The 14,629-nt window shown below is 41.1% G+C and overlaps 1 protein-coding gene across 3 annotated transcripts; it reads right to left on the bottom strand.

Annotated features, from left to right (window-relative positions):
- Positions 1 to 390: 390 nt before the first annotated feature.
- Positions 391 to 14,434, bottom strand: LOC119901007 (flavin-containing monooxygenase 5-like). 3 transcript variants are annotated; one of them, XM_038716397.1, is made up of 11 exons: positions 14,328 to 14,434; positions 11,500 to 11,641; positions 11,191 to 11,379; positions 10,874 to 11,039; positions 10,600 to 10,742; positions 9,029 to 9,228; positions 7,228 to 7,461; positions 3,367 to 3,488; positions 3,213 to 3,285; positions 3,011 to 3,080; positions 391 to 2,921 (listed from the first exon to the last, which is right to left on the bottom strand). In XM_038716397.1, exons 2-11 carry the CDS (start codon positions 11,629 to 11,631, stop codon positions 2,565 to 2,567), a joined length of 1,686 nt encoding a protein of 561 aa, XP_038572325.1. In that variant the 5' UTR covers positions 11,632 to 11,641; positions 14,328 to 14,434; the 3' UTR covers positions 391 to 2,564. The 3 variants fall into 3 exon arrangements, 2 of the variants coding, with proteins under 2 accessions (XP_038572325.1, XP_038572326.1); XM_038716398.1 differs by having other exon boundaries at positions 2,803 to 2,935; XR_005444138.1 differs by lacking the exons at positions 391 to 2,921; positions 3,011 to 3,080; positions 3,213 to 3,285 and having other exon boundaries at positions 7,228 to 7,300; positions 7,401 to 7,461.
- Between the last annotated feature and the right edge of the window lie 195 nt (positions 14,435 to 14,629).

The following is a 14,629-nucleotide window of genomic DNA, read 5'->3' as shown; positions in this document are numbered from 1 at the left end:
TTTTTGTTTGCAATGTTTTAGTGGAGGATCTGAGGCCCCTCTCACCCCTTCCAATTAATGCAAAATGGTTTAGTCCGCCCCGTACTAAGATTCCTCTCTAAAGGTCTAGGGTCTAATTAAGCAGAGTGACAAATAATTTCTTTAAAAGGAAAGGTGAGCACAATCACAACCAGCAGTCAAGTAACAGTTTAAACTAATATCAGCAGTCAAAATATTACTGTAACATTGCAGTGGGAGTTTACATGAGTTTCCAGTACTTTGAAGCTCATGATCGGATTCTGCTCACTCATGAGATAAAGCACCCATACGAGTGCATACCTGGTTGCAATCTAACAACTGCACCACTAGTGGCAGCTAAGTGTTAGCCCCATAAAATCAAAGGTGTAAATATAGCATTTGCAAAGTTCAAGTTTATTTATATAGCACACTTAAAAACAACACTATTTGACCAAAGTGCTTTCCAGGTTCAGAATACACAACAAATATACTTGACAACTGTAGAAAAGGTCAAAAATGTCCCTACTCAACTCTGTTTGAAGGCCAATGAATAGAGATGGGTCTTTAGCAATGATTTGAAAGTGCCAGCAGTCTGGGCAATTCTTTTTTTTCAACAGGTAAAGAATTCCAAAGATTAGGAGCAGCTACTGAAAAGGCCCGGACACCTTTAGTTTTTAACCTGGATCTGGGGACATCAGGGAGCATCTGATTGGATGAACTGATGTGCTTTGACCGGAGTGTGTACATGTAAATGTTCTGATAAAAAAAAGACAAGCAATAAAATCTTAAAATCAATCCTAAAGCGGATGGGAAGCCAGTGGAGCGAGGCTAAAACAGGGGTAATGTGCTCATGCATTTTCAGTTCTGGTTAGAAGTCAAGCTGCTACATACTGTAACTGATGGAGAGATGACTGATCTCGTCCAACATACAAAGAATTACAGTAGTCTAGTCGAGACATTGTAAATGCATCCAAAATAAAGATGGCCATGTGTGGTGTAAAACATTTATTTTAACACTTGCACCTCAAATAATATTTTGCATTAAAAAACATGACAGAATGAACAGATAAGCATGTATGCTAACCGCTAGCTTTTTCAACAGGTGTTAGGGTGGCTAGTAACAGTGTGGCGACATGAGTTTAATTTATGGTGGCTCACCATTGCAAAACAACCAGGTGAGAGAAGAGAAATATCAATATAAAATATGACATTGATTGTTACTACTTAATTTACTTATCATATAGTGTTAAAGTTTAGACCTATAGGTCAAAAACACGGTCCCTAGTTTCACAGCAGTCAGGGGAGTGCTTTCATGAAGACTCTTCAGCCAAACGGTGTGTGTAGACCTACGTGCAGGGTGACATGAACACTTCAAGTGTAAAAGCCAGGTTCAATTCCCAGAATCCACAGAAAACTGATCGTGTTTGCCCAAGTTTAGTGGGCAGTATTTGCACTGACCATCAAATGTTTCATTCACATTCATTCATTTATTCAAACTTTACCTGAAGGATTCTGTATGATTCAGACTGTGATAAATGTAGATTGGTTTAGAGAAAGATATACATTCTTCGGTGCAGGTTTAAAGGGTGTGGCAGAGGAGGTCAGAGGTCAGATGGAGTAGGGGTCCGACCAGGAGGAATCTTTTCCTCATAGATCTTTTCTTCGGCTTTTTCTGGACCTCACCCATCTGATTTTTTTCTCTCTCCCTCCTTCTCCTCAAGTGTCTTCTCAATCATTTTCATTTTCGAGAACTTCCTCTAGCTTTTCACTTCTAAGGATAGCATCCCTTTCTGTCTTCTTGTTTTTAGAAAGCTCAACCAGGAGGACACCAATTCATGGTTTTCCTCTGCCCTCTGATTTTTGAGCAGTTGTTTCAGGCTTTCGTTCTCCGAGTGTCCTAGCAGGATTTGGTTCCCCAGGTGTCACAGCAAGCTTTGGTTTTTTAGAAAGCTCAACCAGGAGGACCCCCAACTCATGGTTTGCCGCTGCCCTTTGATTGTTGAGCAGTTGTTTCAACTGCTCTCTCATTGAGCAAGGCCACCATTTCTTTTACCAGTGTAGATATCTTCTCCTTCTCGCCCACAAGCCAATGAAGCTCAAGCTCAGGGATCTGAATCACACCTTGTTAGGTCTTCTCAAGGTAGCTCTCCATCTGGTCACTGGTTTTCACAGCAGCACCTTGCTATAGTTCGGTTGTCATGGTGGGTTGTTGTTCAGGAGTCACAGCAGACTTTGACCCTTGGAGTATCACAACAGGCTTTGGTTGCTCTGGTGTCAATGCAGGCTTTGGTTCTTCAGTCTACAGCCCCTTCCACCCCCAGTGGGTATAGTTACACGCTTCACTTTGTGTATAAAACAACTGTTTTCCAAAAAGTTTTATTTCCTTTAACTCAGATAATTTATGAAAGCTCTCATTATGTCTAAACCTCTCTGTTCAGAGTATAAAACCATGTTTTCTTTCCCCTTGGAATTTTAAATTCTTGGACACATGTTCTTTCTTCATCAGTTATCCTCAATTCTGGATTTTCTACATGCTGCATTGTAGTGAGCAGGTGACTCTGAAACTGTCAGTAGTCCCTCATGAAAATCTTGCACCTGTCCAGAATCTGACCTGCACCCTGCAAGACTGGAATAATTTTTGCAGCATTTTTAGACAGCAGCACAGCCACAATCACAATTCCTCCATATGTGAGCAGCTGGGGAGAAAAAAGGACCCATGACCTGCTTCCCTGTTCTGGGACCACTCTGGTTCTGAAAGGCTGAGCCACCCGCTCCCACTGAGTGAGGATAGCATGACGGGCTCCGGCCCACTGTCCTGGCCCAGTGAGACGATACTGATATGGCGTACAGGGACCAAAGAAGACCTTCACCCAGAGCACAGGATCTCTCAGGAGTAGTCTTAGGAAGTTTGGTCGAACGCCTACCTGTGATTGGAAGTCTATCATGGTGCTTGTGTCTTACACAAAATTTGCAAATGATAACACAATTTTATATTTAACTGAACAGAACTGACCTCATCAGCCATGAAATCCAGGTAAGGGATGTAATCTACCAGGCGAGCCGCCTGTCGTGGGCAGCAGTAGCTGAGAAAACAAAAATAAGGAGTGGATTCTTTAGTGTCATTATTAGCAAGACATTTTAACTGAAAGTTTGCTTTCTACAGGAAGAGCATGAATGATCTGCCTGTATCTAAAGGACATCAGTCTGAAGTCTACCTTTTCATGTTTCTCTTCCTCTCAGACTCAATGACCTCCAGCATTTTCTCCTTAGATGGTAGATGGCTCAAACCTTAAAGATAAAACACACCAACTAACATTTTGCTTCTGAATCGTGTGTCTGTGTGTCCATTTAAAACTTGAAATTGTTTACCTGCAAAGACCTTTACAGCCCACCGCGTCTGCATTTCCACAATGGGCATGAATGGTCCTTTTTGCTGTAAAAGACCCAAGACGGCCAGTGTGGGTTGTGATAGAGACGGAGGAAACAATCTCCTGAAATTTTGGAAAAAACTATAAGGTGATCCATGAAATGAAATATATACATACATATTATAACATAATTAAGATCTAGAGAAGCAAAATATATACATGCACTATTTTTTAATGGTTATCAGCCCTTCTGTGCTAGACTTCTCATTATAAGCCATTGTGATTGAAAAACTTCATAAAATATTATTTTTAATATAATTTTGTATTCAAGCTATTAATAAAAACGGAAATTACACATTTATTTGTCAAATATTTTGTAAAAAGGAATTTCAATAAAACTATTAAAGGAATAATTTGACATTAAGGGAAATACCTTTCTGGCGGAGAGTCAGATGAGAAGATTTATAGAGGTGGTATTATGCTTTTTGGCTTTTCCCTCTCCTTTATTGAGTTCTCTTTCTTTTTTTTTTAGATTTGCAAAGTGAAAAAGTTCCAAGTCCAAAGTCCAAGTTCAGCAGCCAAATTGACACAATCACAATTTTAAGGCATGTATAGATTAAAAGCCTAGTCAATATTCATGGTCAATGATGAATAAGTATGGTTGATCAGCATTGTTGCTGACATCATTGCCTAAATCTGGAGGCCTGTCCAGGGTATCGAGGTGTTGGGACCACTGGGACTCCACAGATGATTTAATTTGTGTAACATAAACTGAACCTTGTATGAAACTGAGCCAGGGTCTAACTTTGTGAGGACAACGAAGAACAAAGCGACCTGTACAATGGAATCACCACGAACAAGTAGCACACCAAACCAACTGACTTCCTCTACAGACTGGTAATACAACGCGACTTAAGTAGGTATAGCATAGCTTAACATTGTACTTGGCTAAGCACTGGACCGTTTTGCTTTTGTCAGTGTACATGTATTTGATGATTTGATTTATTAAGGTTTTATTGTTGTGATCGTTTAATGGTTAACGTGGGGTTCTTATTGTAGCCATACTTTTACACTTTAAGATGCGGAAAAACTGAAAATATGGGTGTGGCCTAAAAGTGTGTGAGTCTCATGGTCAGTGCGTGACCCTTGGCAGCCATGCTAGCAGTACCTCTAAAGCTCACTTATTAACATGCAAAAACAACAAGTTGTGGTTTTACAGGAGGTAATGTGCTTGACTATATCCTATCTTCCTGAAGGCTCTGCTGGTTGCCTATCTAATGGTGACAACAAGAATCCAACAAGTGATAGCTCCAGGCCAAGAAATAATCTGGGCTCCAGCAACTTATTTAGCTTACCGTACTGACATGAGAATTGTGCTATATGATGTTTACAACCTCAGTAATTAAGTCCTGAGTTTCTAAGAAGCTGTTTACATCTGGCTTTAACATGCATCCTCACAGATTGACAGCTCGAAGTACATCAGTTTGTCGTATCTCACTTCCCCACTTTATACGCTAATAAACACATACATTTCCATTTGCAAACACCAAATGCGTTAGAGTTTTCAACCTGAATTTACTGTTTATCACCACTAAACTAACAAGAATTAGGGTTGAAAAATTATAAACACCGCCTGAGCGGAGTGTTTCTGGGGGTCGGGCCTCACTTATTACTGTACAAAAACACAACGTTACAACTTTATTCACTGATTTTGGTGAAACTGGGTCATATTTTAAGGAGAAAATATTTTCTGGTATGGTATTTCTGCCTCAACTGATTTGCAGAGTTTCCTGATGGACATATGGCTTCACTTGTTAAGTTAAAACTACTCTAGCTAGTGGTTACTTTAGCAAAAAGTAAAGCTGGTCTTCTGTCCAACGGGAAATTCACTGGAAGTTGAGTCAGGAGGACATCAGACAGCATGTTTCGTGTGTATTTCATCCACGAGAAACAATTTTGCCTGTTGTTGTGGTATCTTCTTGTTGTTTTGCACTTTACATCCAATTATGCAGAGGTTCTTGAGTAGGTGGTCCTTCAATGTAGCCAAGGACACATTCACATACACAGTGCTAAAAGAATGTGACGATATGCAACCCAGATCACTTCCGACTGGTCTGAGCGATCTGATCTCGATGCGTCCTCTATGCTTTATTGGGTGCATTTACACTTGTACTGTGTAGAGTTGTCCACAGGGCTGGACAGGTAATCTGGCATACTGGGTAAATGCCTGGTGGGCCAACGCACCTTTGGGGCCGGTGTAATGTCAATGATGTATTTAAAATGTAAATGGTCCGTATTTGTATAGCGCCTTTCTAGTCTTTCTAGTTGACCGCGCTTTTACACTACATCACTTTGACCATTCACACACTGAGCCTAAAGTGCAATTTATACTTCTGCAACAAATCGATGGCATAGCCTCTGCGTAGCCCCCTACCCTAACCTTATGTGCACCTCCTCAAAAATGTAACTAAAAGTCGAGGCTTCGCAATGCCTCCGAGCCGACAATAAGTGCCCGTGCTTTTAAGTAACTTTTACTAGTGGCCAAAACGGCAGCTGTAACACGGTGGATCAATATATTTGACCACCACAACCCGAGTGAAATGACTCGTTTCACTATCAGAATGTGATCTATTCGGTTGATAACATTTGAAACGACTATACCAGCAGCACGGATACAGTTTTACCCCCCTTCACGTTAGCGGAGGGCTAAACTGGAAGTTAGCCTGCTCGGCTGGTCAACACAGTGGACGCTGTAGCGCTACTGAGTACAAGCGTTTGGGGGTGTAATCGCAGAATGACGGGGACACCAACGCACAAGTATAAATGCATGGCTATGTGCATAGCCTACGGCGTAGGCACGCAGGAGTATAAATCAAGCTTTAGTGCTCAAACAGAAACTAACGTTCACACACACTAGTGGAACAGCCACCAGGGGCAATTCGGGGTTCAGTATCTTTCCAAAAGACACTTTGACATGCAGCCTGGAGGAGCCGGGGATTGAACTGTCAAACTTTCAATTAACGGGCAACCTGCTCTACCTCCTGAGCCATAACTGTTTTTTGTTTAAAAATGGGCCAACGATTGGCCCATAAGGCAGCGGCCCATTGGGTAATTTTCTATACTGACACTGGTCCAATCACATCTCTTATTATCTCCCACCTCCTCTGTTCTCTGTTTCTTACTTTTTGAAAGCATTTGTTAAAAATGTTCTGAAAAATAGCTTGCACTAAGAAATGTTTATTGGCACAGTAAGCCTGCAATGCAATGTAAATATAGAAGAAAACTGTGTTGTTCAAAAAAAGTAACTTAAGCTAAAAACAATAATAAGCTTTTGATTACTGAATTATATTCTATTCTATTTTTATATTCTGAATTGTCACCTGCCACCTGAATTTTGTGCTTCCCTGGTGCAGAAAATATTCCCAGAATGCAGGAAATCAAGTGTTTAATGCTCAAAATCTTCTGGGGGAGGACACCCAGACCCCCCTATATTTCAGCAATAAATTTTTTTTCTAAATAGTAGGCCTATTAATATATATTCTTGTCTTGTTGTCATGGCCTCAATCTTGTGCAATGTTACGTCTCATGGGCTAATAATGGCCTCTAATCTGAACCCTTAAATGGAAGGATGGTGTATTGGTGGGAAGTGTCCGACCGAATTTGGTGGGCTGCCTGGGCCAAAAATGCCAGGGACGATTTTTTTTTCCCCAGTTCAGCCCTGGTTGTCCACTTGTGATTGTATCACCCAAGATGTTAATGCCAGGTGTAAACAGGGCGTAATTTGGTGATGTGGAGTTTCAATCTATCGTCATTATATAAACATTATCAGCCCTACACAAAACTCTTGCCATCACATACTTACTTGTACAATGTCAACTCCCTGTCAGGCCCCTCAAATAGCACAGGAGGCAGGAATGGAAGGTTTACATTATAACCTGTACAGAAGACCACAGCGTCAATGTTTTCCTCCACAGTGCCATCTTCGAATACAACTCCAGAGGCCTCAAAGCCTTTCAGATTGGGTTTTATTACTACCGCTCCCTGAAGGATTCGACCAGGAAGGTCATCATTGATCGTAGGTCTTCTTTCCAAAGGTCTGGGAAAGAAATGAAATTATAGGAGTTAACCAAACTTAACTTGGTAGAAAGATTGTCACATTCAAAATTAAACCATTGTTTAGCAAATTGTCTTGTACTAACGTAATTTGATTATAACTGCACAGAACCTATTGCCCAGCAGAATCTACAGCCGTTCTCAACATGATTTATACTGATTAAATGTTGTCTTTGCTCACCTACTATTCCCACTAAAAAGGACTAACACAGGGTGAGAGCCAACTCTATCCCTAAGTTTATTGACAGTTCTTTTAAATCTGCAGTACGGAATGTTTATCTCTCACTGCCGATGTATACTCATGATGTATGCCGACAGCTGAGCTCGCCCCACGATTGTGTCCAGAAGTGGTTACAAATATACAGAACCATGATTTAGACAGAGTAAATGTAATAGCTACATTGCCTACTGCCTGATATTTTACAAATCTGTCCAAGAGCAGCAATGCAAAATCTGCGTCTGCCCTCAATCCCTTCTCTTCTCTCAGTGTTGTCCAACAAGGAAAAGCTTTGCCATCGATTGCTTTCTTTTATTTGACTGTAATCAGTCCTCTGAAAGCAAAGTTTCTTTTTTATCATCAGAAACTTTTCTTGGACACTTCTCAGATTTTTCTGCTGAAATCCACTTTGCTGTAGCCTACGCTGTTGTTATGGTTGTTTTCCCCCTTCAGCTTTGGCAAACTAATCATTGCTGCTTGATGTTGAACACATCACTACCGATCTGCGAGCACGGTAATGCCGCCACAGACACTGGATTTAAAAACTTAGGTATACTGTGAAATACAGAGTGAAAGGCTTAATAAGCTTTGTGTGAACTCATTTTACAAGATCTTGAATGTAACTGTTGTTCATTTATATGTAAAAGTTTAACAATGAAGTAACACAGGAAAGCCAAGTCTGTGTTGTTTTTTAGTGCAGGACGCAGCTTGTTGACATCAGCAATGTTTTTAGCGATGCAAGTGGTGTGGCTCAGTATGGCAAAGATAGCGATATTGGTCTGTCGATCAGTCACTCCAACACGTTGTACCAGACTGAAATATCTCTGTAACTACTGATGGATTGTCATGAAATATTGTACATATTTTGATTCTTATAATGATTTTGTTAATCCTCTAACTTCTCATCAAACACCACCTGTACTGGGTTTAGGGCTAAATAGCAAATGTTTGCTTTTCGCTAAACTAATATGGTGAACATTATACCTGCTAAACATCAGCATGTTGCAATGCTGACATTAGCATTTAGCTCAAACCCAGAACATTGCTGTGCCTAGCTAACCTCACAGAGCTGCAAACATGGCTGTAGGCTATTAGTCTTGGTTAAATGCAAATTGAAGAGACTGGGTTGGAGGAAACCCATGCAGAAAATTCAATATAAAGATGGGAGACAAAATGTACATTTCATACAGAGAGCATTTACTGTAGTGAAGCTTAAGTTGACAGTGTTCACTGTGCTACCCACCTGATCATTTACATATGATTACTGTATAAAAGAGAAAATTTAATAGGAGCTTTAAGAAGAACAGACATCATCCAGATCAAAATGTGTCACCTGTATCTGGGCTTCAGGCCATACAGTGTGTGGTCACATTTTTGGTTCACTGCTCTCTCTACTGCCCAGTTGACCAGAGTCTTGGGAAGAAGCAGTGTGAGGATGTTGTTGAACCTGGTGATAACTGTCAGGTCCAGGGGAAGACCGTTACTGGACATCCTGCCAATCACCCAGCCTCCCTGTCGCGTACTGAGAAATGTCTATCAGAGAGAGTAAGTAGGCTGACCGTGAATACTATGTATCATATATCATATTATTAGGACATATTCTGTTGGTGTGATATGCTTGTGAACAAACACAAATAATATCGTGTAATATGTCATGTCAGCAACTTTTTTCTAAAGAAACCTTGCTGATGTACAGAATCAAGTCAAATCAGAAAGATTACTAATTTTACATTTGTTTAAGTGCAATGCAAGCTGCAAGAAGCATTGGGCGGGTCCTCGCACGTGTAGCGAGTCAGGGAGTCCTTCAAAAGTCACGTGTTTCGGACGCTGCTCAGAGGACTTAAACATCACTTCCTTTGTCGCCCATGTGGCACTACTGTGTGTCAGTCGTTCTGAAATTAGACCACGGAGCCCCATTTGATAAGATTTTGTCCCAGGACCGCCCATCTCATAGGATTTTGGCTTTTGGACGTTTTATTCCAGAAAGTGTATGAAATCCATGAACAAAAAATTCATACGTTCGGTCACTATGTTCCTTATGGGGAACCCCTGGAACCCCCTCTTTGAGAACCACTGGTCTATGTTATGTCCCAGTACGTCAAGTGTGGAACACATCGTGAAAAATGTTATTTAAAAACGCATGATTAGTGTCACACACGGCTTACTTCCTGTTGCCAGTAGATCGCGCTACAACTATAACTGTATATTGGCATGTAGATGTGCTCGGTGCGGGACAGTTATCAAGCATGAAAAGTTTGGTACAGATTTGAGCATGCACAGTAAAGTTACAATTACTTCCTGTTTCATGGCAAAGCATGGAACATTGCCGCCACGCCACGGATACGCTGCTGAAGGAAAACTCACGCTTTGCAACATGACATCACCAATACGTTAAGGGTTTTCTGAGATATCAGTTCCGAACTGAAGAAGTCCCTTGGATGAGGGACGAAACATCTTCCAGTATCTTCAACCAAGTCCAGTTGCCGTTGACTTTACCTTTGTTGGATAACTATGACCTGGATGACTGAGAATCTTCACAGACATTTTTCTGAGTTAGTTTTGAAGCAGATATAGCGAAGTGGTTCATCACAGCATAAAAGTAGTCACTTTCTGTTGCCAGGAGGTGGTGCTGTGCCAATTAGTGAACATTTGCATGTAGATATGTTCAGGGCGGGACTCTAATCAAACATGGAAAGTTTGGTGAAGATGTGAGCATGTACACTGAAGTTACAACTTCCTGTTTCATGGCAAATCATCGAATTTGGACGGCACCCCACGTCGACCCTAATAACTAATCGATGATGCATAAATGAATGGATTGGTTGAAAGCACACAATTCTGTCATCTGTCTCAGGTCCCCTGGTTCTCTGCCAAACAACAATGAAGCTTCTTCTCTCGTCTTACCTTCTCTGCAGATCTACTAATTTCCACTGCAATGTCTCCTCCAGTATTGCCAATGCCAACCACCACCACCCTCTTTCCTCGACAGGTGTCTGCATCTTTATATTCCCAGCTGTGAAAACACTTGCCAGAAAACATCTCATATCCTGGAGAGATACAGATGATGTAACAAATCAAGGGAAAATAAGAGTTCCTTGCGAGAATGTGCCGATGTAAAGTAAATCAACCCACTTTACTCCGTCATCAAATTCCGTAATATATCTATTTGTTTACCGACCTGGAAAGTCTGACAGGGGTAAGGCCGGATGAGTGTTATGGCCTGAACACACCAGAACTGCATCAAAGATGTGTCTCTCTTCCTCTCCATCCCTGTTAATGGTCACAATGTCCCACTGACCGGACAGAGAGAAATCCGGCCTTTGTGTAACACTGCTTACTGTGGTCTGAAGCATTTCCACAGTCATATCACACACACACACACACACACACACACACACACACACACACACACAAATAACTTAGACTTTACATAGTATGTTGTAGAAACGTTTAGAAAAGACAGTGACACTCCTAGCACGATGAAATGGGAATAACCTGGAAATTAATGTATCTGAGCAGGTCAAAGTGCTCAGCATAGAGCCTGAAGTACTGCAGCAGCTGGGAGTGGTGCATGTAGTTTGGATAGTCAGCAGGCATGGGAAAATCGCTGAAACACATAATCTCTTTGGAAGTGTTGCACACCAAGGAGCGATAGATGCTGGATCGCTCTGACTCAGGTGACTCCTGTGGACACAAAGGAAAACAAGACACAGAGCTGATAAAATAATCCACTTTTCTGTCATTCTGACCTGTGACAACATTAATTTGCTGGATGTTCTTTAAAACAGTGCCCCTCCCACTCACCTTAAATCTCCACAGGCCGCCAATGTCATCACTGCTTTCAAAGCAAACCGGCTCCAGACCCTCCTCAACACAGCTCTTGATACAGACCAGACCAGAACTGCCTGCTCCAACTACTGCCACACGTCGGACCATCGCTGAGCACCTGTGCAGGGAGGGACATAAAGAATCAGAAACTAAAGCAGAGACTCAAGGGGCCTGTGGCAGGGGATCGTGACCACAGTCCCGTGACAGTAACATCTCTCTGCTAAACAACCTCAATAATTTATGTTCATGCTTTGAAGCACGAAGAAAGCCCAACAGCTCATCTACTTCCTCTGCAACTGTAGAGAGCAACTGCCCCGTACCAATCAAGGCCCCCTTGTATTGAGGCACAATCGTAAGTATCCTGACCAACTCCATCACTGTATAGTTTGGAAGCTGCACTGAGATCCCTGCAGCGCTTTGTGAGTGCAGCAGAAAGGATCACTTGTGCCTCACTCCCATTCCTCTAGAACATCTACAGCCTAGCCCGCAAAGGAGAAGGTACCAGAGCGTCCGTGCCTGCTCCACCAGACTGAGGAACAGTTCCATCCATCTTGCTGTAAGGATGCTGAACACTTTCCCCTCCCTCCACCCTGCCCCAAACGTCTAAACTGCTAATCCCCCACCAATCCATATCCAGCACCAGCCACCTTACTACAAAGAACTGCAAAAACTTTAAATAATAACTGCTGCTTTTTAACTTTGCACTATGGATACTCTATGCACTGATTCTGCACTCTGTTTTTCTTCTTCTGAATACTCCCAATCCACGGCAAAGTCTCTAAGGTGCACAATATTGATTGTGAGCTAAACTCACATTTATTTCTAGTCTAATATAATTTTCCACTGCATGCATAATACACGGCAGACGAGTGTGTGCGATGCAGCTTTGCAAAGTGAAGCAATGTGGTTCCTTCAAAACTCCCCCACTATTTTTCTGAGAGTTTCTCTCATAAATGTATAAATACAATGTAAGAGAATATATTCAAATTTTTTACTTGTAGATTTGTGATTATTAATTTCTCGTAAATCTACCACTGTGATCTTGGAAATTCTTTCCCCCTCCCCCCTGGCTCCAATTTCTTTATTACAATGGACATTATGGGCTGTTGTACCTTTACATCTTAATGATATTACACATAAAAGAAGAACCCATAAAATACATTATATAGAATTAGCCTACAATAAGAACACTGTGAAGATATAATTACAAATTTAATCCATGCGATGCCAACAAGCCTCCCTGGCTTTGTCGGCTGCCACGGTGTTAGATTGTGCCATTAATTTGTATTTAAATACCTCATATCCAGACACTATCAATGTGCATTCTTCTGCAGAAAATACTGAGAATGCGCCGTTGTGAAAAAGCTCTGCCTGCATGGCGGAAGACGCCCCTTTTATGTTAACGCACACCAACTCCAATTAAGTTAAAGAGGTGGTGTTATGCTTTTTGGCTTTTTCCCTCTCCTTTGTTTTTGTAGTCCATCCTTTTCCCAAGTCTGTCCCTAGTCTGACAAGCCCTCAAAAACACCAGTGGAGAAATGCTGAGCTGCAGCACACACTACCCCTCTCCCTTCCAAACACTAGCTACCCTGCCTGCAGTCAATGGACATAAAGTTGTCACTGTGCTGTAGAGACAGCGCTCAGATAAAACTTTATGGATGAAAGATACATGTGTTACAGATTAATAACTCAACTCTCTGAAACTCTTGCTCCAGTCTATGTTGCCAAGCTGTTGTAAGGGGATATACAGCTGAACCCAAGCCATGTTTACCGGCTTCCCACGACCCGCCCTACTCTGACTCTGATTGGCTAGTAGTCCTTAACTAGCAACTGCGCATGTACAACTCCCAACAAAGATCATGTAGAGACAAGATGCATCACTCCATAGCTAAAACGAAGCAGTCAACACACAGGGTGAAAAGAAGAACTGCAGTAATGTGCAGTATGACAAAAATATGGTGTTTTTTGAAAATCATTATTTCCCTAATAAAACACAACAAATTCAGCAAATACTCTAGACATTACAAATGCAAAGTCTACAATTTGCTTTCAGCATTGATTTCAAGTTATTATTCATTACTTACAAAGCCCTGAGAGGCCTTGTCCCAAGTTCTTTATCAGATCTTTTATTGTACTGTCTCTTTCCACTCCCTGAGACCTTCGGACGTGTCATTCCTGGTAGTTCCAAGGTCCAGACTTATACTCAAAGGTGATGGAGCCTTTGCAGTTAGGGCTTCTAGACTTTGTAATAATGCTCTGCCTGAGGAGATCAGGGTGGGAAACTCTTGTCTCGTCTTTTAAATCACTTTTGAAAACCCCCCTAAAAAATGTTTTGTGACAGTTTAGTTCCTTTAGTAACTGTCCTTGTTTTAAATGTGTTTTAAATCTGTTTTTAAAGCACTTTGTAAATATTTTGAAATGTGCTATAAAGGCATTATTTAAATTTATTATAATTTGCTGAGTAAATATTATATAAATATTATAAACATTAATTAACTGATTTTGTAAACCAGCAAAACAAGAAACTGTATATATCAAGAGGAGAACTGTTAATAATCCACCCCTTATCTTCTTAATACGAGCATTTAACAATAATGGATGTTCAGAATAACATTAAAGCATTCAGAAGTGTTAGACTTCTTTAATAGACTAGATAGACAAATGAGTAGATGAAACAGAGTGAAGGACATTCTCATTTTAAACTCTAGCACAGGCTCTTTTCAGCGCAGACACAAAAATAGGTCTCTCTCTCTTTATTGATGACAATAAACAATACTTGTTGATTTCTGAAAGACTGTTCTCACCTTCTCCAGTAAGCTGATTATAAGTCCGTGCAGCTGCGATTGGACATTAAACAGCCTCTAAGCTCACATGAACTGACCTGTTGCTTATCACCTAATCAGTTAAACAGTACTGTGGGGGAGGGACTTTAACCCTGTTGGGTGGAGCTGAAATGTCTCCAAATATTCTGTAGTCCAATGTTGTAATGTACAAAACAAGTGACTCCGTAAAAAAGTGAGATAAAAGAGAAAGGGTAAGGTTGTGAGTTCATATGTTAACCCTTGACATGCATATCAAACCACCCTGAGTAATAAACAATTTAAAT

Source organism: Micropterus salmoides, unplaced genomic scaffold, assembly GCF_014851395.1.
Source record: "Micropterus salmoides isolate LMB-PRFRI ecotype aquatic unplaced genomic scaffold, ASM1485139v1 Ms_hic_scaffold_13, whole genome shotgun sequence".
Lineage (NCBI taxonomy): Eukaryota > Metazoa > Chordata > Actinopteri > Centrarchiformes > Centrarchidae > Micropterus > Micropterus salmoides.
The sequence above is the reverse complement of the archived record's forward strand: the minus strand, read 5'-3'. Positions and strand labels throughout refer to the sequence as shown.